This window comes from Phymastichus coffea, unplaced genomic scaffold (genome assembly GCF_024137745.1).
Source record: "Phymastichus coffea isolate CEN01 unplaced genomic scaffold, Cenicafe_Pcof_1.1 PCOF00191, whole genome shotgun sequence".
NCBI lineage: Eukaryota > Metazoa > Arthropoda > Insecta > Hymenoptera > Eulophidae > Phymastichus > Phymastichus coffea.
In genome coordinates, this window is record NW_026707002.1 from 56256 (window position 1) to 82869 (window position 26614).

The 26614-nt window shown below is 41.4% G+C and overlaps 1 protein-coding gene across 1 annotated transcript in view; it reads left to right on the top strand.

The window, feature by feature from the left end:
* Positions 1-26614, top strand: part of LOC131673687 (uncharacterized) — a 78701-nt gene that overhangs the window by 40329 nt on the left and 11758 nt on the right. The window contains exons 4-7 of the mRNA XM_058951875.1: positions 1437-1688; positions 5268-5582; positions 9474-9756; positions 11014-11159. Coding sequence (XP_058807858.1) covers positions 1437-1688; positions 5268-5582; positions 9474-9756; positions 11014-11159 — 996 coding nt within the window. The remainder of the gene's footprint in view (positions 1-1436; positions 1689-5267; positions 5583-9473; positions 9757-11013; positions 11160-26614) is intronic.

The following is a 26614-nucleotide window of genomic DNA, read 5'->3' on the forward strand; positions in this document are numbered from 1 at the left end:
GCATTTATTTCGCATCGCGCTATTTAACAAACACGGCACGAACTCCAGCTCGACGCGCGAGCGCGCGAGTGCAACTAAAAAAAATAAAACTGAGTTATCCCAGTTGAGGGAGGCGAGCGCATTTTTCAACGATTTGTCAAAGTCTTCCTTCCCTTTTTTTATCGGCTTTTAATCTGGCCGGCGTCATACCGCAGCCAAAGAGGGAAAACACAACATCGCACTTTTTCGGGCACCGCCTCTCACTACTTTTTTTTTATTTCCACTCAGCAGCAGCGCGTGGTTGGGAATACGGGAATCTATTGACTGCAACGGCGCATCGAGAGCATACGCTCGAGCTTTTTTTTTTGGCGGAGTATAGCTTTTTGTTTGCTCGAACGATGTTTCTTATCTCCAGTAAACTTTTTGAAGGCATTGATTTTACTTTACTAAATCGATCCTTATCATCAGTATTTCAGAGAATAAACTTACGAAAATAATGCTTGAAAATTGCACTTTCGTGAATTTTGTTGAAGTTTTGAAATATGTTTACAAAATTTTAAAGTGAGGAAATTTGAATGGGTTACTTAATTTAGAACCAACTATATGAAAGCACATAACTTACGGTACATCTTTGTATTCAGACCAAAGGAGATAAAAAAAATAACAGGTTCGTCTTAAAAAGAAAAAAGGCAAAGTCTGTGAGAGTGCAGAACAAACTCGGATAATAAAAGAAAGCGAAAGGTATGAGCTAGCGAAGCTCATCAAACAAACAAATCGCGCGTGCGCGCACACGGGAAAAAGCTTTTTTGAAAAGAGAGTGACGAGCTGAGTTAAATGAAGGGTAGTAGCGCTCGGCGAGCTAGGAAAACGATGATTCACGGGTGATTAACGAAGCGCGAGCCAAAGAGAGCGCGAGCGAGCGAGTATAGAGTTTCTTAAACGGCGAAAGCGGAAGAAAAAAATAAAAAGAAAAAAGAAACACGACGGTAGACAACCTGTCCCTTGCCGCCAGCGTACCCTGTCTGTGATTTATGACTTTCATTATCGATAAAACATTCCGCAATATTGAGCGCGTGCCTTTTAATAATTCCCTTAAGATTTCCTCGCGAGTCACTCTCTCCTTCCTATCCCCATCGATAAATTACCATTGGCGAAAGTTTCGAAAAAATTAATCAATAGCACGTAATAGTGAAATAAGGGCGTAGTCTGTACGAACTCGCGCCGAGTTAATTCGTGTCGCGCAAGCCCGACCATCACGTGTGGCAGTAGTACAGTCGAAATCGAGTCAGCCAGAAAGAAAAGTAAATCACTCGTGCCCATCGCGTCTCTCAAACTGCACGCGTGCACACACGCGCGCGCGCACAAATCATAGGCGCCGAATCAGCAACAATGCCTAACGTATCTGCTAGTATACTGACGTTCTGACAAGTGAGTGACGTCGCAACGTCTGATTGCAGCCTACTGCCACGGGCGTAACAGTCTGTCGTCGCTGTGCTCCTACATAACCGGCGACGCCCTTCTCTACTCGATGTTTCGCGAGGAGGCCAATCCTGTACCCTGCCCGTTTCATGGACCCATGACCTTCACTTACAATCGAGGACATGGCAGGTGTGCTGTGCCACAAAGTAACGTCGACACCTGCACCGACGAGAGTAGATTGCTCTTTAGGTATCAGGCTTGTCCTGATGTCCCTGCTTCCGAGAGTACTGGTAAGTTGAATTTTCTCTGTTTTTTTTATTTGGACATTCTAGGTACGGTATCATACAGATTTTTCAATGGCTTCAATATATATTGCGTTATGAACAAATACACTCGCGTAGTTATCAAATAACTAATAAAATTATGTCGACTCTACCGCGTTGTATAAAAAGTAGTTGTATATTCGTTGAAAGGTCAATACAAACTTTATTTAACTTTGATATTAAAATACTTAAAAACTCTTTTCTTGTATTGCAGTTAAAATAATGAAATTTATTCAACTTTACAATTGTACATACCTCCATTTTTTAATAGAGAAAGAGTTTGTACACGGTAACCAAGCTTTCAAAAATATTAGCAATAATACCAAATCGTTAAAAAATATTGGCGTACCTATGAATTTCCTCTTATGTATTTTTTATCGCAAAAAGTGAAATATCAATTATTCAAATGGCCAATCAATGAATAGGGAAAAAGTTGGCATCACGCCAACGAAAAGAATAATGAAATCGATCAAAAATAAAGAAAAGAAGCTCAATTCTCTACCATTGAAAACGTCTCATTATACTAGGCCATTAACAGTAATTAACCTCGTTTGTGCCACGTGCAACTTGACTTTAGTTGCCATCCAGACTCTTACTTACCTTTAAAAAAAGTCAAACGGATACGTTGAAAGTTCCACGAATTATGTTTCTTGAACCATTAAGAATTCGCCTTCAATTAAGCCAAAGAAAAAAGGAGCTTCAAGTTCTCTTTCCCACTCCACAGATATGACGAAGATATGTATATATGTAAGATGAACTTTATGATTTCAAACTCTCGCGGCAGGGTTATTTTATGATTTACTTTCTTTCGCTCCTTGCGGTCTCGAGATTCTTTCTTCTCTTCTTTTTTTTATCTCGAAAGTGCTGAAAAGGGCTGGTCGGTTTATGGCGGCTGCGTAATCTTAGTGAAGCTTTTCTCTAGTGAATTCTTTGGAAGGAAAGGCGTAGTTTTGCTACTGGAGATGCTTAATCTCCACGAGATTGAATGTTAAAGGAAGCTAGCGTGAGCACACGGTTGAACGTTACGTTTCACCGCTCGTTACGCCGAGCTTTACTACTGATTCTTTTGTTGGGGAAAAAATCCACAGCAAATTTTACGTTTCCTACGCGGTATATATTTTTTTGTTCCTTTTCTCGATCTTAATTTTACTTTTTTATGTTGCCTTTATCGTTAATAGATTTTTTAATTATTATTCTTACTAACAAAGCGTTTGTTGCATGACCCAAAATTCTTACTGGACATAGTATCTCTTCTAATTACATTTTAAATATAATGAATCATAATATTTTTAACGATTAATGTCATCCAGTAATTCACCAATATTGATTACGTAAACGACGATATCGTACTCTCTCAAGCAAGAGTTGATTTACAGCGGTAACAAAAACTTTGCTCGCTCATTCACCGCCCCGTGGAATGAAACTTTAGAGAGTAGAGTAAGAAATTCGAGCGCGTTAAAGCACGAACTCTCTCTCCCTCTCTCTCTCTTTCTCTCCCGCTCTCCTTCGGCGAAAAAACTAGCAGACCAAGAAGTAAAATCCTTTTCTGCACTCAGTTCGCGCGCGAGAGAGAGAGAGAGAGAGAGAGAGAGAGAGAGAGAGAGAGAGAGAGAGAAAGGAACGAAAGGTAAAAAGGAAAGAAAGAAAAAAGGAAAAAAAAAGATAGGGTTGAAGGGAGCTCTCTCGCTAGAATGGACTCTGTCTTTCTGTGGGTGCGATAGCATCGCTACTTACACGCGCGACTTGCGCGATAATTGTTGCCGCGAGGCCTGAGAGAGGCTATTTTCTTAATTGGACGAAAGATTGGGAATTCTCGAGAATTTTTTTTTAAGTGCACGATGCTTCGTTGGACTTGCCTTGCATTAATTGAGTTTGGTCTAGTAATTGTCTAAAGTAAGTGGAGAACTTGCTGAGTTTGCAAAACATCTTTATTGGTAGATAATTGCCAGGAAGCAGAATTTCGATCAGAGTGATGTTATTTCAATCTGATGAGGCTTTGTATCATAGCTATGAAAAATGCCAATTCACTAAAAAATTGAGTAATAGTTAAAATATTACCATGTGATTTTGTGTCATAATTGAGATTCAGTTTTCTTTCTTTATACCTTCTTTTCTTGTTAAACTGCCTCTAAAATTAAGAGTAGATATGATTAGAATTTGTTTCAATGAAATACTAATAAGACCAAAGCTATGAGTCAACATAAACAGTCCAATAATAATAAATTCACTGAACATACAAACGAATCAAATACGTGAGTTCGTACTTGTAAAGAAAAATCTCGTTATCTTAAACAAATATATCTTGCAAGAACACAAATATAACCCAACTACATTTTGGATGTAATAAAAGCTGGAAAGTAACTGGTAAGTGACAAGGATATTGGATCATAAATAAGAAGCACTTCTCGGACGTCGGTCGCGCGACGACGACGAAGAAAAAGAAGAGAAACAGAAAAAAAAAATGACGCGGAGCACACATTTCGGTTTTCATTTTTGATTACGTCCGAAAAAGAGAAAGACGCGCGCACGAGAGACTTGCTTAGGAGAAGGTATCCCGTGCTCCGGGGCTTTATGAAATTTTATTCCGGCGGCTTCACGTGCATGGAATGCTGTGCCTCTGTGCGAGCTTGCGTCTTCTCTTTTTCATTTTTTTTTTGTTTTTTTTTCCTTTAATAAAACTTTTCTTGTGCCTTGTATTTTTGAGCGGAAATTTTAAACTGGCACCCTGGATGTTTATATACGGGCGGATAAAGCGCTTGCATTATGTGGTTAAATGTATTCAGTGTTTTCCTCATTTTTCCACGGACTATTTCATGATTTTCGTTTTTAGCTCTCGAACGTGTACGTAAATTAAGTTCTGATAATCAAGGAACACTAATTGACGAGAATAATACATAATCAAGTAACAGTTATCGAATGCAAAAGTGACTGTTAACAGTTTTCAGTGAGCTCCCGGCAAATGTAGAAATACATTCGCTTGAAAAAGCCAAATATAAATCGCTGGCTGTGGTACTTTATCATCGTGCCCTTAAATTCAGCGCTGGTATATATAAATTCCCGCGGCATTACAGCGATCAGATACTTTGGTCGAACGAGCGTAAAATAGACGTCGACGGAGGGGAGGGCCGCTTGTTATCGAAGACTTTGACGGTGGTTGGGAAGTAGCGCCGATTATTTCAAGTTCCGTATAAGAGAGAAAGACTACGTGCCGCCGCGATAAGCGAGTTAAAGGGAAATGAAAAACGCTCGGGCTCTCCACTCACAAAGGAAGGGAGTTTTAAGGAAGTGCCGATGCTGGGCTACGGGGCAAAGAGAGAGAGAGAGAGAGAGAGAGAGAGAGAGAGAGAGAGAGAGAGAGAGAGAGAGAGAAAGCGAGATAAAAAAGGGAATCTTAAGGCGAAGCAAACTGCTATTTGAATAATTCGATAAGCGCATGCAAGCGCGTGTCAGATCGATTTGATCTGCGGGCATTTTGCTGTATCTTGACACTGCTCAAGTTTATTTATTACATTCGTATATTTCATTCGAATCTATTTCTCTTTTCAGTCGAGGAGTTGGAGTGTCTAGCGACGTGGAAGGAAGGTAGCAATCGTTATCTCGTCGGCCGACTACATAACGGCCACTCGTTGAGTAACGAGGATCGCTATCGTTGCTTCGTCTACGAGCGAGGCGGTCAGACAGTTACCAGTCTCAATCGAGCTTCCGCCGCGGCACTTGGTATCGCCACTGTACATGAAGTTGTCGCCGGACCCGTGCCCGAGGGTAGTCCTGAGATCTACAAGGTCGCGCAGAGTGGTGACGCTACGTGTAATGGATTGTTTAGTCCGTTGGAGGGTTCGAGGACTATGACTCTTACCAAAGGTGACTTTTTCAAATCCTTTATGCAACGTGTTCTTTTTCCCTTGCCTATGTTCGTTCCTCTTGTAAGAACATTATTCCAAGAAGAAAAACTACATAGAATATTTACGTTTACGACGAACACAGAGTGAAATCCCTCTCTCTCTCTCTCTCTCTCTCTCTCTCTCTCTCTCTCTCTCTCTCTCTCTCTCTCTCTCTCTCTCTCAATCTCGAAACACATCATCGAGAAACACACAAAAACACATCCCCACTCGCTGGCGGTGCAATTATTATTTCTCTGCGACAAGCGGATAAACGAGGTAGTAGTCGTACGCAGTTGAGATAAGCGTTGAAAAAGAATCCCGTCATGCTGAGCGCCGCACGGGCGTTACGTGCTCGTCCTCAAAACGACTTTTGTGCGACGGCACTGCGAAAAAAAAAAGCTCTCTCGCGCACACGGGGCTTCATAAGAACTTCCGGCTGCATGGAATTTTTCAATGGAAACGTAACGAACGATTTCTATGTGCGTGCATTGTCCCCTGCGCGTTCGATCTCTCGATTGGTATGTCGTGCAACGCTCTTTTTTGTTTTGTTTTTTTTTTAACGTGTGTCAAAGCTTTTTTTTTCGCGCACGAGAGTTGGAAAAACGTTGGCCTGGCATTTTTTATAGCTTGAATGCGTACTTTTTTTCTCCTTGCGTAGATATACGAGACCTTTTTTTTGTGTTCATACAATTATTTGGTTAAATTGTACGAGAGAGCTGACATTTCTGCGCCAGGTTATTTTGGTTATCGGAAAACGATAATTGGTAGGTTTTACTGGGTTACGACTTCTCATTTTGCACATTAAAAGATAATAGACTTCGTATTTCGAAGTAATTATTTGCAATATAATTCTTCATTACCCGTTTTACTCAATATCGTATTTCGTTAATTCCAAGAACATAAACTCGTATTACTCCATCTCGCAATTATCGACAAACTTGATAAATTCAGTTTCGAAAAGAAAAATAACAGAGAAAGAATAAAATCCAGAACAGTAAATAACAAATGCTTCAATTTCGTCTGAGGTAAAAGAAGGAACCGCTCGAAATTCGAATTCTCCGTTTTACAGCGGTGCGCCTTTACAGTGCTTAAATGACTTTGCCCGAAAACTCAAAACCTGCCCCGTCGCGGAACTAATTAATCCGGGCTCGTAGCTCGTCGCACGTCTCTCTCTCTCTCTCTCTCTCTCCCTCTCTCTCTCTCTCTCCCTCTCTCTCTCTCTCTCTCGCTCTCTCTCTCGCTCTCTCTCTTTCGTGTCCCGGGGATTCCGGTACTTGGCCAGAGAGACGTTACTTATGTCTCGAGCTTTACGAGCTCCAGGGAAATACTTCCCCGCGTACCAACATCTTTAACGCTCGCTCGCGAGAAAAAAAAACAATAAAAATCCTCGCACGTAAAGCCATACACCTCGTTTTTATCGCTCGCTCGCGCGAATTAGCGCGATTTTTACGAGCTGCCAAATATTCGATAATTCCCTTCTCTTTCTCTCTCTCTCTCTTTCTCTCTGTATCTCTCTCTCTCTCTCTCTCTCTCTTTCTCTCTCTCTCTCTCTCTCTCTCTCTCTCTTCGAGTGACACAATGGCCTTTACGACGTTGCTCGTAAAACGGAACGGAATTTCAAAGGTGTGTGTGTGTCTCTCTCTCTCTTTTTTCGCGTGCAGGCGAAATTTCGCTTTGAGGCGAAGCCATGCCTTTGAGCGAGAAATTTGCTACGTGGAATTTTATTATCGGTTGGCAAGAGGTGATATAATGGTAATTCGATTACTGATTTAATTAAGTTCACGCTAATATTTTTTTTCGTCTTCTCCTTTTTTGCTGATGGCTCAAAGAATATTCGAAATTCTATGTTGTGTAAAAGAAAATTTCATAAGATATATGAGAATGCATCGCTTTCTGTGATGATATAGAAAGCAACAAAAATTATTTCATCTTACAAATTCACGCCATTAATCCAATGCAACGAAATAAATCACTGTCACTTATCTTGCTCACTTGATTTGAGCAGCATCGGTTGAACATAATATCAAACAGCTAGGCTTATGAGAAGTACTATTGAAACACCTAATAATGTTTGGAATCTCTTTTTGCAATTTCGCAAACCAAACTACCAAGATAAGTATTTTATTATATTGAATTGTTGGAATCAATTCGTAATACCAAATAATTTAGGTGATTTGATAAAAATTTTTAAGTCGATTATCTATTAATGAACTTTACCGAAGGAAATTCTCCGGTAAATAATACAATAAAGGTGTTGTTCTTTATTTGGGATATTGATTGATTTTATAATAATGAATAATAAAAGTTTGCATATGAAATCGTCGATGAAATAATAATTGGTTTACCATTAGAATTATAACTCTTTCACAGAGCAGTCTCGATAAAAAAAATCCTGTTCTTGCAAATTTTCGAAAAATGCACATCATCGTCGACCTAAAAAAAAAAAGAGCGCGTAAAATCTCCAAGAAAAAAAAATACAAAAAGCTCGGGGAAAAATGTCTTGAGAATTTCGTATCTTATACCTGATGCATAGAAAATCCGAAAGTGCATCTTTCGTGTTGGATGACTCTCATCCGCGCGAGCACATTGTCGAGCGAACTGCCCCGTAAAACTTGAAAATATCGTCGCATATTCCCCAACGCTGCATACAATAAAACAGTCGCATATAAAAGTCGAGGTTACAAAAGTCCGCACGAGAGAGAGAGAGAGAGAGGAGAGATCGGCGACGTTCACTGATGAAATTTTTACTGCGGCTGCCGATTTTTTATCGCCGCCAATTCGACGCAGAGACGCTTTGTTCGCTATAAAGTAACGCGTCGTACCGCGCCGTATAGCGCATAGAAACGAAAATCAGAAACTCCAGAGGAGTTTTTTCCTTTCTTTACGAATGAAATTGTCGAGCATTGCGTTTGAGGCGAATTTTGCATGAGCTTTTATGGTTTACAGTAAATTCAAAGTAATGTAAAGTGTGATAAAACTTGAATGCGCTTTTGCGTTTATAGCGACAGACTTGATAATTGAACTTGCGCAGTTGGGTCGATAAGCTTCTCTAAGAATGATGTACTGGGTTTCACACTGGGATTTTTACGACAACGCGACTATTTCAATTATTATCATTCGTTCGTTCGTGTTGAACAAACGTTACGTTTCCCTGTGGGTACAACGTAACAGCACACTGGGAACACGTCATCGCGGCACATCCCAACACGGACAAACACAGCACGTAGCCCCAAAATCATCAAGTTGCCATGTATGGCATTACGGATGATCGGCGCCGGCGGCAGCCCAGAAAGATATCTACGCGAGAGCGGTAATTCAATGGCAGGCATCGGGGTATGGCGATAAGCGATTCATGGCTTTCCGACTCTCGAGGCTATTCAGTACGCGAGCGAGCGTCGCAACGGCGGCGACGGCCATTATGATGGATGAGCCGGGACCGCCAGCGCCGCTGATTTCAATGACTCGCTAAAAAAGGAGCTGAGATTTTGAAAAGGCTCGAGCCGCGTGCGTACGCGCCAAGGATTTGCGAGTGTCGCTCAAAGAGATATGTAAAATAAAGGGCCAGAGTGGGCTTTCATTCCGCGCGAGCGCGAGCGTTCATCGTTTCGCGTTGTTTTTATCGGACGATCCGACCGAGCGGCGGCCGTGCCCAAGCTCGCCGTTCATTAATAATTCAGCAAACAGCCAGCATCAGTCCATTTTAGTGAATTCCGCGAACGCACACGTAGTTCCCCAAGAACTCTCTGCTCCGAGTATAGTCATGCAATCAATTTCCTCCTGCTGCTCCTAAACCCCCGAGAGGCAACAAATTATTCAGCTTCTAACGCGGAGAGAGAGAGCATGTTAAACGAGCAACGAATTTCAATTACAGCATCGTCGCCAGGCAAGTGTTGGTTCCCATCCTGGCTGACGGGTAAAACCAGCCTCACTTGGCACACCTTGGACATGAGCCGCTCTTACACCTTCCACACGAGCAACGCGTCGCTGCACACCGTCAGATCCAACGGCAGTGAGAGGAGCTCATCCGAGGTCACTGACTTTTTCAATTTGCCCGGCCAAGAGGAACATAACGTCAAGATACTTTGTAATAGCGTCAAAGTTGCCGATGTCGAGCAGAATGTCTTTATGATCGTCGCGCATTATACCGTTGGATGGTGAGTATTGCTTTTTCTCAACGATCACATCGTTCATCGCTGCCCGTCTTCTTCAAAGTTCCCTTACTGATCATAGTCCGTGCGTTTGAAAATCAATAACCGGCGTCGGCGCCGAAAATCAATGATTAACAACTCGCCCAAGTGCATATGGGAAATAGGAAATCCATATCTGCTGCTGGCTTAATTCAAAGTAATTATCATATTGCAATGTTTACTAATAGATATTATACGAGCTCGCGCAATTCGATCTTTCAGCAATCCATGCCACTTTACTCATTTTGATTTATCATGTACAAACGCTAAATTGATAATGGCGTGTATATTTGCGACATCCGAAGTATGGTATAATCTCATTAATGTCATTCGTCTCCCGTAACACGCGGACAAGTAATTCGCGTTCCAAAAGGAACGCAAGTGTATTTCGTTTCTTTCGTTTCGCGGTAATTCAATTTTTCTTCGCGCCTTATGTCACTAATGCGAGCACATATCCCCGAATAACCAATAAAAGTCAATTCGAGAGCCGAAAAAAATCCCCAGCAAAGCAACGCCGCGCCGATTGATATCGATTGATATCCAATTCCCATCTCACGTCGTGCGAATCTATATCGCATTACCGCGACTCCCTCCCCCGTTGTCGTCATTTCCCGAAAATGAAATACGGCCGTACTACTCGAGAGCTGAGACTCCATATAAACAATGCCACGCGTAAAACTTTATATATCGCGAACCCTGCGTTTTATATACACGCGCGCGCGTGTGTGCGAGCCGAGGTTTATTACAGTAACGGTGGACGTTTTGTGCATACGTATATGTTTGCTTTTGAACGCTATATACCTAGTCAAAGCTCTATCTCTCTCCCTCTTGCTTTTGATGAGGCGGAATGAAATGCTGCAATTTGCATGGGTGGGGGAGAGAGAGAGAGAGAGAGAGAGAGAGAGAGAGAGAGAGAGAGAGAGAGAGAGAAGGGCGAACGAGGCAAACGCGTAATTATCGTACTTCCAATTAGTTGTGTTATTACACTCGCATGATTGAAAAGGCGCGCACTGGCGCAGTTTAGTTTCCGGCATGAAAGTTTCATCAGCGGTTGGTTGTAATTAAATTTTCGGGCTTCGCCGTGTGTACGCGGAACAATAGGAAATTATTCCAAATTTCGGAATTTCCCTATATGAATTTATCGACTCTGCGCTATAGATGCAGGATCGCTGAAATGGCCTTCTGCAATACTATCAGTGAATGGCAACAATTTTCGTTCCACAGCGACAGCGGCTACATGTGCATGGCCTACTACAAGAGGGACGGACACGTGGTGGAGCTGCAGACTGGGGCAAAAGTATCGAGAGCCGAGGAGGCTTGCAGCGCGCCACATTACCAGCAGCACAGCGTACCTTTCGTCACTTTAGTCAGTGAGTACCGTGAATTTATTATGCTACCACCGCGGATTCGCCTGTCGAGATATCGAATATCGGACAAAAATTTACATCGCGCATTGAGCCCAGCCGAGTTCACGCTCGTCCCGACACTGTCGACGATCCTCGCAAGCAATTACTCTATATCCCTCCGTGGAAGCTGAACATTGAATATTCGAGGTGAAATCCGCAAATTTGTAGGTAATTTAAAAATACACCGCTAGGAGAATAAAAGAAGATTTTGAGAATAAATGTAGGTTAACTGTCGAGAGAGATTTGTCAAAATCACGTTCCGAGCTGGTTCCGAGGGGAGGAAAGATTTTTCCTTCGACGTAATTACCCGCCACAAGGTCCAACGGCTTTATCTTTTATCCAGGCGATTGAGAAAGGATTGGAAAGGACGAAGGGAAGGGATCACCGCTAGCTGAGAAAAGTTTTGTGTTTCCTATTTTTATCCGCTTTCTGTATGTTTTACAACTTTTTGCTTCGTCTTCGAACAGGAAGTCGAAGCTCTGATCGTTATTTGTTAGCTGCAATATCTTTTGTAACTTTTCCAATAGAATCGAAGGAACATTTGAATGGTTTGAATGGAAAAGGTTATTAATGAATTGTTGCCGTAGGCCATTGATCGTCATAAAATTCAATTCACGCAAAATAATTCGTTTCACTCTTATTCCCTTGGAATTCCCGTTCATAACCAGATCAATTTTTTCAGATATCAATTCCGACTTACGAAATCTTACGATGTAACTGTTTTCAAACTCAGCATCAATCGTCGTCTTCCCTTAACCGTGAAACTCGGAGAAAAATCGTAAATTCCAGGAAAGCATGGGAATCAAAGAAAGTCCCGACAAAAGGCGCACACACACAGAAAAGAGAAACCGCTCTCGTTCTTTCTCTCGCTCTGAAGGCGACGTTTCCCCGCGAACAAAGACGCGCCCTCGCACGAAAGAGATAAGTATCGGTCGAATATATATCTGGAGTAGTCGTCTTCCTCGGTTTGCCGCCCATTTGCTAAAAGTGTATATACGCGCGGCCTTATAATAAACCTAGAAGTAGCTACATTTTTCGCTCTTTTTTTTTCTATGTTATCACCGGCAGCGCCTCTTTCTTTACGGCCTTACCAAACGACAAAAAACTCGGAGTAGCCTTTTTACGAGCTCAATGACGTAGCCTTTGGCTCTAACAGGTTATCACTTTGTTTCGCTCTTTACTTGGTTTTTCCGATCTGATTATTATGTGAAATTCGAGAGCATTGCTTGTGGATTCCGATCACTCACGTAACCGAGATCAAATAAATTTTTCATAAATTCAAAATTCATGGTACCAACAAAAAGCCTATACACAGCTGAATTTATGTCTTGTAAAAAAAGTTATACGTGGAAAATATTTACTCAGGCATATTAAAAACCCTTACATCTGTAGAAAATCTACGATATTAACTTTCAACATTTTCTGCGTTACAAACGCACAAGTCAAATATTAACAATTTCTAAATGCCATTACTAAATTAAATATTTGAGGAGGACGCCGCCAATGCAACACAAACTAATATGCAAAACATTGTCAGCTGAAAATTAGATCTGACTAAACTCGCTTGGTTCTACGTTACTCCCTTCCTCTTTCCTCTCCAATGATAAAACTCTGCCGGCTTTTAAAAATTTCAAGCGCATATAGTAGCAAGTGCGTCGCTAAAATTACTCGACTCTCTCGTTGGCGCGCGAGCAATTAAAGTCTCGCGATCCATCTGCTGCTAGCTACGCGTGTGTTTACGTAGCTCTGGGCGTCTTTTTACGTTTTCGCTTCTCTTTTTAATTTCTCTTTCTCCCTCTCTCTCCCTCTCTACCTCGTACTCGCAGCGCGGGGCAATTTACCCCGACGGGATGGCCTACTTTTTCATTCGAGTGTGTTCATTTAGTAGTCAACGTTGAATTACTTCTTTTTCATTTTCTGAGAAACTGGGGTGAAGGCAAAGGGAAGTTTTGTTGATGATGGATTGCTGGTTTTCGGTTCAAACTGTAGGATCATGTATTTCGATCGTTATCTGGATTTTGCTCGACTTATCGTATCGGTTGATTTTGTAAGATAGCCGTTTCCCTTTTACACTCCAGACGTGCCGTTGAATAATTTACTTTGCGTAAAAACGACATTGAAAAACCGGTAGTGCCTCCCAATGGAAATTCCAATAGGGTTTTACGACCCGCAAATTAGTCATCAAAGATACTAATCCAGCCGCGGTTGCACCCAAGCCGCGCGATCCATCAAAAAATCATGCAACACGATATTATTCAAGGCGTCGTTGTTTGCTAGTAGCAGCTGTTGGTTGCAGTATATCCAGCTACAAATTTCAAGGGGTCGCATTGAAATTCTATTCATAGCGTGACCGCGGTGTAGAGCTCATTGAAAAATTACACGCGGCTGACCTGACCTCACTCACTCTCTCTCTCTCTCTCTCTCTCTCTCTCTCTCTCTCTCTCTCTCTCTCTCTCTCTCTCTCTCTCTCTCTCTCTCTCTCTCTCTCTCTCTCTCTCTCTCTCTCTCTCTCTCTCTCTCTCTCTCTCTCTCTCTCTCTCTCTCTCTCTCTCTCTCTCTCTCTCTCTCTCTCTCTCTCTCTCGCTCTTGCTCTCTCTATCCGTCGAGAGAACTGCTGTTTTGAGATCTCTTTCTGTCTCCCTCTCTCTTGCAAGTACATCGTGATAAATTATCAAAACTGACATGAAAATCAATACATCCGGCGGCAAAAGCAAATGCTGCTCGCTCCTTGTCCGAAGTATTGATATGCCGGCTAATTTTGGAATTTGGACTCTATTTGCGTTATTTGATGATTTTTTATTCGTTGAAATTTATTGCTTAGTGTCTTGTGGACTCAAAATCGCAACGTCGCGAGTATAAAGCTGATTTTATATACTATGCTTATATACTATACGTTATGCTAGAGATAATAATTCAAATTACGCGATTTACATTACACAAGCGATGTTACATTGAAAGTTGAAAATACCAACCATGTAATTTCACTGACATCTATGAACATTTTCATTAAACAGTTTACCACCGGGGAGTTGTAAGAGAACGCAACTGAATGGCGTTGGCATCAAACTTCTAATGAATTTACGTTAATATTTGCCCAAATTAATACGCATGTGCATTAAGTGCGACGATTCCAATTTTTGTTTTCTAGCTAATTTAAACAACTTGCAATGATATATGTTATTCAGTTATGTATAATCGAATAAAGCTATAATTTTCGTTATAAAAACCAATCTATTCAATTGTCAGGCTATATACCAACGGAATAAAACAATACACACTGCGAACACGTGAAACTCATATAAAAAAGGAAAGAAATAACAGCCGCAACGCACGTAACAATCGAATATATATCCCCGTGGTAAAAACTAAAAATCACGGACTGTCGGAGGTGCAAAAGGAAAGCCGACAAAAACATAGCATGATAAATTTCCCATGCTGATTCGCGGAAACAAGCGAGAAAGAAGAGAAACACAACATTCTCCGGGTACGCTTCCATTGTTCCATTCACGCACGCACGCGAGAGAGCAAAGAAAAAACAAGGAATACACATAATCGTGCTAACGAAAGTGGAAAACCAAACCCTCCCGAGGATATAATACCATGAGGAAAAAGGAGGTGGGCTTTTTTTGCGATCTGTCCTCGCGCCAACAGTTGAAAAACATTTTGCGCGCGCGCTGGCTAAGTAATTGCTTTATGAGACCGCATTACCTTGATTTCAGAGCGAAGCGAGCGTTTCGACCAACGTGAATTTGCATAGCCGGAAACGTTATGTTTAATCCGATTGAAAGCCGGACTCGCGCTCTGTGCTGTGTGTTTGACTTGACCATTCGGATTTATTCTTGCAAAATGTAACCTGCCGTTTTCGGCAGCGCGAGGTCGCGAAATCCACGCTGTACTGGTGCTCCGTTAACAAACCATAAATAGCAAATACCCCTCTTCTTTTCACAATTCTACTGTGGATACGAGGTAGTTGAAAGGAAAAAAAGAGGTTTTTTCAACGGATTTAGAGTAACGAGAACTATACGTCGTAAATTCGTTCTCTACAACAGTGTCAGTAAAGAGAGAAAAAGTTCTCTTGAAAATTACTAAAATTTACAATGCAATCGTATTAAAACTCGCTAAAATTATTCACATAAGAAGCAAGGCAAGTTGCGGTCAGTGCGCTCGTGCGGGCATTATATTTTAAAATTAGCGCTGCCGGCTCGCTATAAATACTCGGCTGCATTTACATAAATACGCCCGGACGTAAGTGGGCGCATGTGCGGGACGCGTGTATGCGCGGGGCAGCAGCGCTCGCCGAGAAAAATCCAGCGAGCGCGCGAGCTTTCAGGAAAATATGTTAATCCCTAATATGTGTGCCGCCTCTTGGAATTCCATTTGGTGCGATTAGGATTTCAGATGCCCTACCCGCCTACCGTCGGAATACCAGTTGGTGATTTTGATGCATTACTTTTTGAAAGTACACCCGGGATGTCGCGAAGTTTAAATCGTAACGTGTTTTCGTGCTCGAATAACACTGAATTTTTAACATTTCATTAGTGTTTTTTGAACAATTTTAGAGTAATTACAAAGTTAAGTAGTATAAGTCGATTATAGTCAGCCTATTATTTCGAAGTTGCTGTTCCAATTTCGTTGTTCATTCGAATTACAAGTATCTCAATTATCAATAAAATTTCCGCTCGGCAGTTGTTTCAAAAGAAATTTTTTCATTCGAAATATCCACATCAAACTTGACAAGTTTGTAAGCCACACAGGAACAGCATGCGTTTGCGGCCTTCAGGGTTGGGCAAAAAAAAAAAGAATAAAGGATCTTTTTTCCATTGTACTTCCCCACGATGGGCGTTGTATTATAATCGTGATTTGCGCAGGAGTTTTTGCCGGATGGTAAACGTTCGCGAGATAACCGCGAGCAGTATGTACGCATGTCTGCGCGCCATGCTCATGGCCCTACTCTTTTTCAAAACTTCCGGCCGTATCTGTCTCTATTTTTCCGTTTTGCCAAAAAGCGATAGTTATTTTACGGATGCTCGCTTGCAGCTTTGTTATTGCTGCGGATGCATCAAGATTCTTTCTTTCTTTTTTTTTTTTTTTTAAAGAGTCGAGTGCTCTGATAATATGAGAGTTGTGGGAAAGTTGAACAATAAGTTGGGCCAATTAATGCATCGTTACTTTCGCAGAAAAGAATGAAATCGAAGCGCTATAACTGCAAGGTGCTTTTTAATTAATAAAAAGTTTCTGAGCGGCCTATCAATTAAAAAATTTCACCATCCTCGCGCGCAGTATAAAATTTTCAATATTCATCAATAAGCCGCCACCAACAGATCCAGTTTAAAATCATAAATAAAGAATATACGTCCGGGATATATTTCAGGTAATAGTCGTCGCCATCATTGATTTTTTTAATCGCTCACGCTTGCGCGCGCGAAGAAGAGACGACGGAGAAAAGAGTGAGAGAGAGAGAGAGAGAGAGAGCGAGAGCCGCCCCGTGCAAAAGTGTTATCAAGGGCACTCGAATTTTATTTTCATCCTTCTCGATCCGAGGGGGCTTACGGGGAATAATAATGTGATCTACGGCTGGCACTAAAGCCGGATTATTACGCGATGTAAAAATAAAATATCGGCTCTGGCGCTTACTCGCTCTCTTCTCCGCGCGCAGCCTTCTTTTTTTTTTCTTCAATGATATATACAAGGCATGCTTTCTCGATTATTTCTATGCAATCAGTTGAGATCGAGATAATAAATATGCATAAATAACCATGCTGCTTAGGTTTTCTTACGATAAAGATTTTGAATTCGTTTTACTGGTACTTTCTCAGAAGTGAGTAGATTATATGTCGAAGAAACTTTCATCCTAACGGTTAAACGATGGTGACTTAATTTTTTTTTTTCTATGAAAATACTTACTATGAAACTTTACTGTCAAATTGTATAAAAGAATTAAAAGTTCTTTTATACCATAATGTAGAAAAGGAAACATAGTAACGAGGCAAAGAAACTCCGAGGTCAATTAAATTTTCGAGTTTCCGCTTCACCGCGAAAAATTTGATTTAAAGCGCCTGTGCAACGGTTCATGTCATTAGTGGATGCATTTAGTAGTTTATGTGTGAGTGGACGGAAAGTTTTTTCATCCCTTTGTGTTTGGACAGGATATAACGTCGAAGAAAGCGACTCGAGTTATGAGCTGATGAAGTGTGGCTTATTGGCGCGACGGCCAATTTTCCAAGCGACTTACTTCCGTTCGGCAGGTGTCGAAAGTTTTTACGATGAGATTGGTGTCGTAAAAAAAAAAACAAGACGGAGCTTATTTTTATAGACACAGCTGACTGAGTGCGAACGATAATATAACTTTTATCGTGTGTGTAAGAGGACAATTTCGTTAAATTTTCATGAAATGTATCACTTGCACTTTTTCAGTTCTTGTGACATTTTAGTCAGGAGAATGAAACGAAAAGCAATCGCAAACGCCATGAACGTTACCAGCAGATATTTACATTTCATCGACGAATATATATTTTTTAATCTATCAAGCTCGTAAAATCATGAAAATATCTTTGATACAATTTGCCTTGGCGCGCGTTCGCTTCGAAATGTATTTTGATTCAACCAATATGCAACGATTAATATTTAAAATGAAGTATGTTGAACTTTTCAATCGATTGAAAGGAAACATTTACAATTGTGATCAATTAATATCTATCTCGCATAACTCAAATGCTCTCAATATATTCGTTATTTTACTGAAATACGAATTATTTGAACGTTCCAGCAAAGCACGCATATCAATCAGCTTTCATATTATTAAAAATTTTCATCAGGTAATCTACGCACGATTGCCTTACGCACGTTGCACGTTCCTATAAAGCACGAAACGCGCAAATATCTGTACAAATCAACGAAAATAAACAGGGATAGAGTTTAGCCTCAATTTCTATTTCCACGCTCGATCACTCGGCAGACACCTTCAGCCGTCAATAGTTCCTCAATTACATCTCCCGTCGAGTAATTATCTAGCAGCCGCACGAGAAACGAAAAAAGGAAAAGGAGAGAGAGAGAGAGAGAGAGAGAGAGAGAGAGAGAGAGAGAGAGAGAGAGAGAGAGAGAAAACCCCGCAACCGCCTAATATTCCCCGGTGAAAATTAATAACGTCTCCCTCCTATTCGCGGCAATGTCGAGAACGGAAGAGTGGTGAAAAAAGAGAGAGAAAGAAAAAGAACTCGCCGCTTTCCAATTAAGCCATTCCCACGATGAGAGAGAGGGAGAGAGAAAGAGAGAGAGAGAGTTCGAGACTCATTTTTCATATAAGTTTCGCTCTTCGGAAAACAGGGCGCCCGCGTAAATTTGAATTCCGCGAGCATATGGCGCGGATTCTTTTTTGTTCTCTTTCTCGTTCTCTCACTGAGAATTCGACGAGTCCCTGAAGTTCTGGCGGAGAGTGCTTCGGTGTTTTTCTTGGAATTATTAAATTTCAAGTTTTTCGGCAGGTTTGTCTTCTCCTCTCGCAAGGGTTTGTTATTGCGGGCTTGGATTATTAGATTAAGATCTGGAGGAGACGCGGAGATTTATTGATTTGGAAGTTAAAATAACGTTATTTCAAGATAGAGGGGTTGGACTATGATGAATAATACAATTTTTAAGGGTGCAAAGGGGATCGATACTTTCCAATTGAGAAATAGTATTAATATACTGATAATGTAATTGTCCAACAGTCAATTCGACTGAAAAAGTTCATTGGCGTATTTGGCAATTGAGTAATTGCTTTAATCACATGATTAGATCCGCGCTATTTATAGATGTGAAAATTAATATAACTTGCTGTTCGTCCATATAACGTAATTGAGTAAAGTGTTCTCGGAACGCTCACAAGTAATTATTCATCATTCTACGACAAATGAAAACTTTACTCTTCACTTCTGGGAACTTTCCAGTCGAATGAGACTCGCAACGAAACTTCATGATCTGACGTGTAAATGATACCAGAAAAGAAGAAAAAAACAAGATAAAACTTAACGTCACATCTAAATTAAAACTGACTGGCGAGCAATAGACACGTATACAACTCTCGAGAAGACGCTTCTCCGACTGTCTATTATCAGGCGCGCCGCTGGCATGGATATATATACACGAACACACAGCCAATAACAAAAACTCTCTCGCTGTGTGTATACGCCTGGCTTACATGCAAAATGTATTCCCCGGCGCTGCGCCGCAGCCAAAGATCCTTGGGGATTTTTTCTCGTAGCGGCGACGTTGATCTCGTTGTAGATATCGACGTTCTCAAGTGCACCACACGCGCGCGCGCCTCTGTCTTTCTTTCTCTTCTTCTTCCTCGATACTGGGAAATCCGCGTGGCAATCAGCTTTCCGCTAAGACTGCTTTTCTTTATTTTTACTTCAATTTCCGAATCCTCTCATGCCTGCATTTACGATGAGAAATATGAGCGATGACTCAGAGTAGCATTCGATACGGAAACGATAGGCTCGCCAGAGAAAAAATACATCCTTGTACGGGAAAACTAACGACGGTCTGGATTCGGAGGAGAAAAAAGTCAATAACCAGCACAGAAGCAGGCAATGCCTCAACTTGTCACTTATCCTCTCAGCGAGTATTTCTCCCGTCATATTTCGGCGAGACGCGGAGGCGGGTTGCAAACGCACCGGAACTAATGCAATTTCGTCTGCAGCTATATACGGAGGGTGAAAGAGGGATAGAGAGAGAGAGAGAGAGAGAGAAGCACACCAGAGGAATCGAATTGCCGATCGCGGGTAATTGTTTGCACGGAAACCTGTGATGGATTGCGTTTTTCGGCGTGGCGGCTGCTGCCGCTGCCTGCGTTTGATGCACTGCTTGTAATTGTTTGGTATTCTCGATTATTGCACCGTACAATCTGTGGGTGCCGCTCTCGCGGGGTTGGTACTGAATTGATTTAACGATTTTATTTTTGTTCCCCCGGGGTTTCCTTGGTATTGTGTGAAAAGTTTCACGCGTCCAACAAAGACATTGTTAGTAAAATAGACGTCATCCAAATTCGCAATCACACGCGCAGCACGATTGTCCAATTGTATCTTGATCCAACGGCGAAACCATGTCAAGCAAGTAAGTTGAGAGACCAGCTTAGCTGCGTACGTACACAGAGAGTTCAGTTCTGATGTACAGCGATATATGTAACCATTGATACGGAAACGTAGGTCACGTCGCCGAGCGTCAGGCGTCGCCGTCGTCTTCTTCAGCCGAAATGTGACCCAGTGAACGTGGCGCGTGGTTGCTCGTTCGTTTGCGCTGACAGCTCGATAATCGAGTTCTGTCTTTGTATATCTATCTTGTAACTCAATTTTGAACGAGGCCTCTCCCGCGCAGTATATGTTCTATGTAAAGGAGTTATTTCGAGGTTGCCGCTGCCTCGCCTCGCCTATTAATCAAACGATCTGCCCGCAAAAACGTCGTCGCTTGATTGAGATACTGTGTCTATATATGTGTACGTGTATACGTGTTCTCTTCATGACAAATTCATCTGCCGGATTTCAGATGTTTACGGTGATAACCTCGTATACACAACATATTTCGCGGCAAGTTATTTCGAACAGATTTCCCTGCCTTCGCTCGCGACCGGTATTAATTAATGTAAAAGCGACATTCATTGCAAAATATTAATCATGAATTCACTCGAAAGCGAGCGTATCCAATACCATCTATAAAGCTCCATGGGTGCACGTGTATGTACGTGAAACCCGAATTCGCGACCCAAAAGAGCCATGAAATTGCAGTGCTCGTGCGCGTTCGTTGAATTGATGGACGAGTTATAGACGGATGTAACGTCGATGACCCGAATTTGAGAGAGAGAGAGAGAGAGAGAGAGAAAGCGCGCAAAAGACGAACGCACGGAGCAAAATGAACGTGCAGTGCACACACGTGCCGATTATTGAGATTCGTAATTGACTTCGATTAATTTGCCGCGGGCGCCTTCTATCCCCACGCTCGTGCTAAAATCGAACTAGTACGTGATTCAGTTCCCAATGATGCCGTTGCGATTGATTATCGGGGAAAGGGCGAGTTGTTGCACACAGTACTTTCGGAAATTTTCATTTTTAGGTTTGCTATGTGTCAACGCCCGGCTTTTATTCGGATTTCATGGCAATCGGACACTGGAGCACGAGAATTGAATGCTTTCGATGATGCTAATTACGTCATAAAATGTCCGCCATGCAAATTGAGAGCCACTGTTATTATTGAAAATAAAAAAGCTAAATTTACCAAAATTTAGAAAGAAATAGATCTGTCACCTCGAAACGAAAAGCTTGGCAAAAATTTCCATTCCACTCGGCACTCTGCGAATAAAAAAAATAGAGTAAGAGAGGGAGCGAGAGAGAGAAAGAGAGAGAGAGAGCCACTTGCCCAAAGCGCCAATCGGCTGCTTTGAAAAATCGGCGATCCCCCTTCGGCGATTCACGTCGGGCCGTCTGCCAAAAGAGGTCCTTCCGCTTCTCTCTCTCCCTCTGCAACGAAAAAATCTCAGCTACCTTGCCCCCTTACCCAACGAAAAATCGCATTGTCGCGTTCGTTTATCGGATCGACTCGACTACTGCAGTTCTTCGATCGAGGGGAGAAAAGGAGAAAGGAAAAAAGTAGAAGAATTTGGCCCTGACACTTTTCTCGCTGGCTGGACTCGTCTCTGTTCCGACGTCGTTAGACCCACGTGTGTGCACGTGCGCGTCCGGAAAATTAGGCCTCTTTCCGCAAGTGCATTGCAGCTTATAAGCTCCTATTCAATTTCAATCCCCAAACTGATGCGAAATTCGTCTTAAATAATTTTTAAATACGAAAAGTAATTGGAACTCGGCTGTAGGTGAATTCCGCGCGTTAATTTTCCCTTCCTCGAGAGAAACTTGCTCCACGCAAGTGATTATTTCAATCGTACGCACGCAGTACACCTCGGGCCCAAGGAAAAGTCCATCAAACTGTACAAAGAAAAAATGCGCAGGGGCGAATGTGTAGTCGTGCGCCATCACCTTCTTCATCTTCCTCACTTTCTGGCTTGCGCGCGCGAGCACGAGCGTCAGGGAAATTTGCAAACAAATTGCCAATTCCCCCCGCGCGCTCACTCGCTCGCTCGCTGTACACGATGCTGAAGCTTTTTCGATCAAACGACGACGACGACGAGATCGTCACTGCAGGATAGAGCCGCGGTTTTTAGCCGCTGAGAATGGAATAATTCAGAATCCAGATTTCTGAACTGTATACAGCGACAGCCGTACTGGCTAATTCAAATTTTTATATCTCGAAGTAACGGCGAACGAATTGAAGTGATTGACGTATTATTGCACAGTGCATTTGCGGGAATGTGGCGTTAATCGAAATTTAAAAATGGGACGGTTTTCTAGTGCTTCTATAAATGCTTTGTAGAAATTTAATTTCTCAACGATGTTTTATTTTAAAAGTGATTTTGTCATTTAGCCAGAACCGATTTTATTAAAATGGTATCTATCGATATCGATTGGTTCACTTTATGTCTGTTTCAAAGCATTCGTATTCTTCCAAGAAATTTTAATTATTTAACAAATTCTTTGGAAATCTTACTTTATAAACGCCAATTCAATTGTCGAGTGTCAATCAAACTTTATCAGACAAGACTTTTCCTTAATTATACATTCGTAAAAGAAAATCCAAAGACTATCTTGCCGATTACTCACTACCAATTGAGAAATAAGAGAGGAAAAACATCAAAGACACCTTGAATCGTCGCGTCTACTGAGCAATTAAACATCAATCTCGCCACTCGAAAAGCTTCTTTAGCTCCTTTGCCCGGAGAGAGAGTGAGAGAGAGAAATCGAGGAATTGATTAAAACATTTCTCTTCGTGGCGCGCCTTTAACTTCCACGTCACTCTCTCACCAAAGACTTGCCGTAAGCTCGAAAGAATGAAAGCCAACGCAAGCTTGTGCAAGGTTTGCAATTTTTTTTGTGAAAAGACGCCAAGCAGTGTGAGTAGAGTTGATTCTTTTATTCTCCCCTGCTCTTTGAGACAGATTGCTTTTTGTATTTACGCGCCTCGCTTTTCCACGGAGCAAAAACTCCATGTGTGATTCGACGTCATAAGACTCTTTGACTTGGTACTAAAAGTTCGCTTGCAAGAGTGTCATTAGTGCGCAAGTTCTCTCTTACTTGTATACCCATCAAATAATTAAGAGAACACCGTCGTAAAAATCTACCTACGGCTTAGATTAACTTTTTTTCCGAAAAAAAAATAAATAAAAATTCTCTTCTTTGTTGAAAAACACCGACAACACTCCCAGTATTAACAGAGTTTTCAGTGATAAAGTAATACACATAGCAGATTCCCAACGAGAGCAAAGAAAAATGGTAGAAACCGGCTTCATTCAGTATGACACGTGTCTTGATGCTTGCACAGGTACATAGTATGTAGCTTGGCGAACGACGACTAAGGGTCTGTCTGCGCGCGACACAGACACTTTTGTGTGTGCCTCGCGCGCGAGCAAAAATGCTGCATCTCATCCACCCTTTCTCACCAACAACTTTCAAGCTAAAGAAAAAGACTAAATAACAATAAATTTTCTTATCCACGCAAGCGGTTTCAGAGCGACAGTCTCGTTTTTTATCTCAACTTTCTTAAACACTTTAATGCAGTTTAGGAAGCGAAGTGCACCTAATCGAAAGTCCGTGGCGAGGGAATCGAAAAGAGTTCACTCTTCCGATAGGATATCTGAGATGTGATTTTCGACTGCTCGATCTTTTCCTTTTCCTCCTTCTTTGTTTTTCAAGATTTAAAAACTGCAGATATTTTTCTCAGCTTTACTTGCAAAAGTTTTAACGAGAGATTCATTAGAGCAAATAAAATTTCGCCGCAAAGACTCAGCTTCGAATAAAGCAGCGGAAATCGACCGTCGGGCTATACATTCGCAAAAGTCAATCATTGCCAAGGCAATTAAACAACAAGGTGCGAACTGTCCGAGTGAAGCAATCGGGATCAATCATCATCAAAAAAGTTTAAAGGCACGGCGCGGCAAGAACTCGCACGTCCTAATGGAAAAATCGCTCGCGTGATGCGGCCGAAAATCGATTAACCGTCGCGACGCGCTCGGGGAAGGGAAGGAGAGCGCGAGAAGGAGAGAGAAACAAGCGGAGCGAATTCCTTCGTATAGGATGGAAATCGACTTTGGATCTTGTCGCTTATAATGCATCCGCGTGTATCTGCGAGAAAGAGAGGAGTCACGTCCCGGCGGGCGACGCGAAAGTACTTCGCTTTTCTTGCAAGCCCAGAAGCTTTTCGCGTTCTATCTCGCTGCGATCTTTCTCCTCGCCGCTGCTGTCGTGGCGTATATGCGATGACTTTCTTCTCCTTCTTCCTCCTTCGTTTTTCAGCTTGCTCTTTGTTAAATTATTTATTTGTTCAGCTCGCTAGTCGATATGATGCCGCTCAACGTTTTCTTTTCGTGGACATTGTAAACGTTTTATACGACAGGAACGTTACATAGATTTTTCATTTCAATGCCACGATAGACGTTGCAAATTTTCTTTTTTATCGTCGATGATTCTGATATGCGCTCCCGAATTTATTTACATAGGGCAGACGCGCATTTTCAATTTCAAAGATAAAATTCGACCGATGCGTTGCCATGTAAATTTGAAATTCAAGGAGGCTGCAAGTCTATTTCAAGTATTTGCTGCAGATAAGCTGCGAGCCCTTTTGATGCTTACTTCCAAGAAACCAACTTCAATCCTCGAAAGTGAATTTCTCCTTGTACAACTCATGAATTCATCTTCTGAAAGAAATATCTTTTTCAATTTATTGCGTATAACTTTATATCTCGGCAATAAAGTATACTTTTGTAATTCATGTTACAACGTTATATCCTAATCTTTTGATAATTAAAGAAAAGCCTTAAATTACATTTCTAGAAGGAAAATGAAAATCATTTCTAAGAATTTACGCGGATACTGCAATCAAATTTCCCTTATCGAGTTAGACAGAATTTTATTATATTTTTAATATCACTTATTAATTATATCTATTACATTTTTAAATTAGAGCGAAGTTTTCTAGAGGGTTTCCTGACACAACATTCTACTTTTTAGAATACAAGCGTCAAAATTACACGTCAGTCTGTAGTGCGAGGAAACTAATCGAGAGTTATAATTATTATTTATCTTATTATTTATAATTACTTTTATCCATAAATTCTGCAATTCTCACGCAAAGTTCGATATAATTATTCACTAGCAACACAACTTTTAAAAACTTTTAGAATAAAGATAACTGTAAAGCTAATCATCAGCAGAATTTTACAAGCGTGGTCCTCGTGTTGAAAAATATGAATTAATAATTTGCTTTCATCTTTTATTTTACCTTCATTTACATTTATGTACTTTCATTATCAAATTGTGGTTTCAGAAATATTGCGATGAAATTGACTGTTGATCATCGAATCACGATTCAAAAAATTTCTACAATTGAAAAAAGGCAAATTGAATCCTAGTTTTCTTATCGTACTTCCGTCAATAAAAATTCTAAAACGTTATCACGAATAGACTGTGCATTCCTTTAAGCAGGAAATAAATTAATTGGCGTATAAGCATCTCCGGCTCAACGTATTCTCTCAATCTTTATAACTGAAAGTCGTTTTAACGAAATAATTGATCAGATGACGTTGTGAAGCCGTGTACAATCGGTAACGACGGTAACCCACTTCATCCAAATCAAAATTTGTCCAAATTACATTAGACTTGACAACAGTGACAGACATAAACTCGTTAGGAGCAACGTCTTTATGACGAAGACTAGCTAAAGCCGCGTATCGCCGTCAGTGAGATTAGCTTATCGGCAACGCTGATACCCCGCAAACAGAGCAGAAGAGAGTGAGAGAGAGTGAGAGAGCTGTGCTCTATATACTTCGTTATGTCGTTGAAAGCATCGCTTTTGAGCAGCTGCTCAGTTGGAAAGTTGCTTTAATCTTTTGACAAAAGTTGCAAAATCAAGTTTGAACGTGCTTATATTCATATGTTCGCTGTCGATTTATTATTTTGTGTGGAGCCAATCACAGTTGATTCCGAATCGGAAAAAAATAATGCTCGAGTCACAATCGACCAATCTCAGGCTTGCGCGAGTTTCCATCTAAACGAGAAAATAATCAGGAAGCAGCGAAAGGAAGGAAAGTAAGCCCTCTTGCGATATCCCCTATATTAAGACATTGGCTGTTTCGCTGATCTGACACATAGACTATAGGAGTCAGATGAAATAAAGAAAGAGAAAAAAGGAAAAGCTGCGACAGCGTTAAGGGTGGAGCGCTAGTGACATTTTTTTCACAGAGCGCGAACGAAGTAGGGGAGTGTCGATGATGCTTGATTGACGTGATCCTTGGGCTCACCAAGCATTTCGGGAAGGTTAATAACGCGCGTATGCGTCTTCTC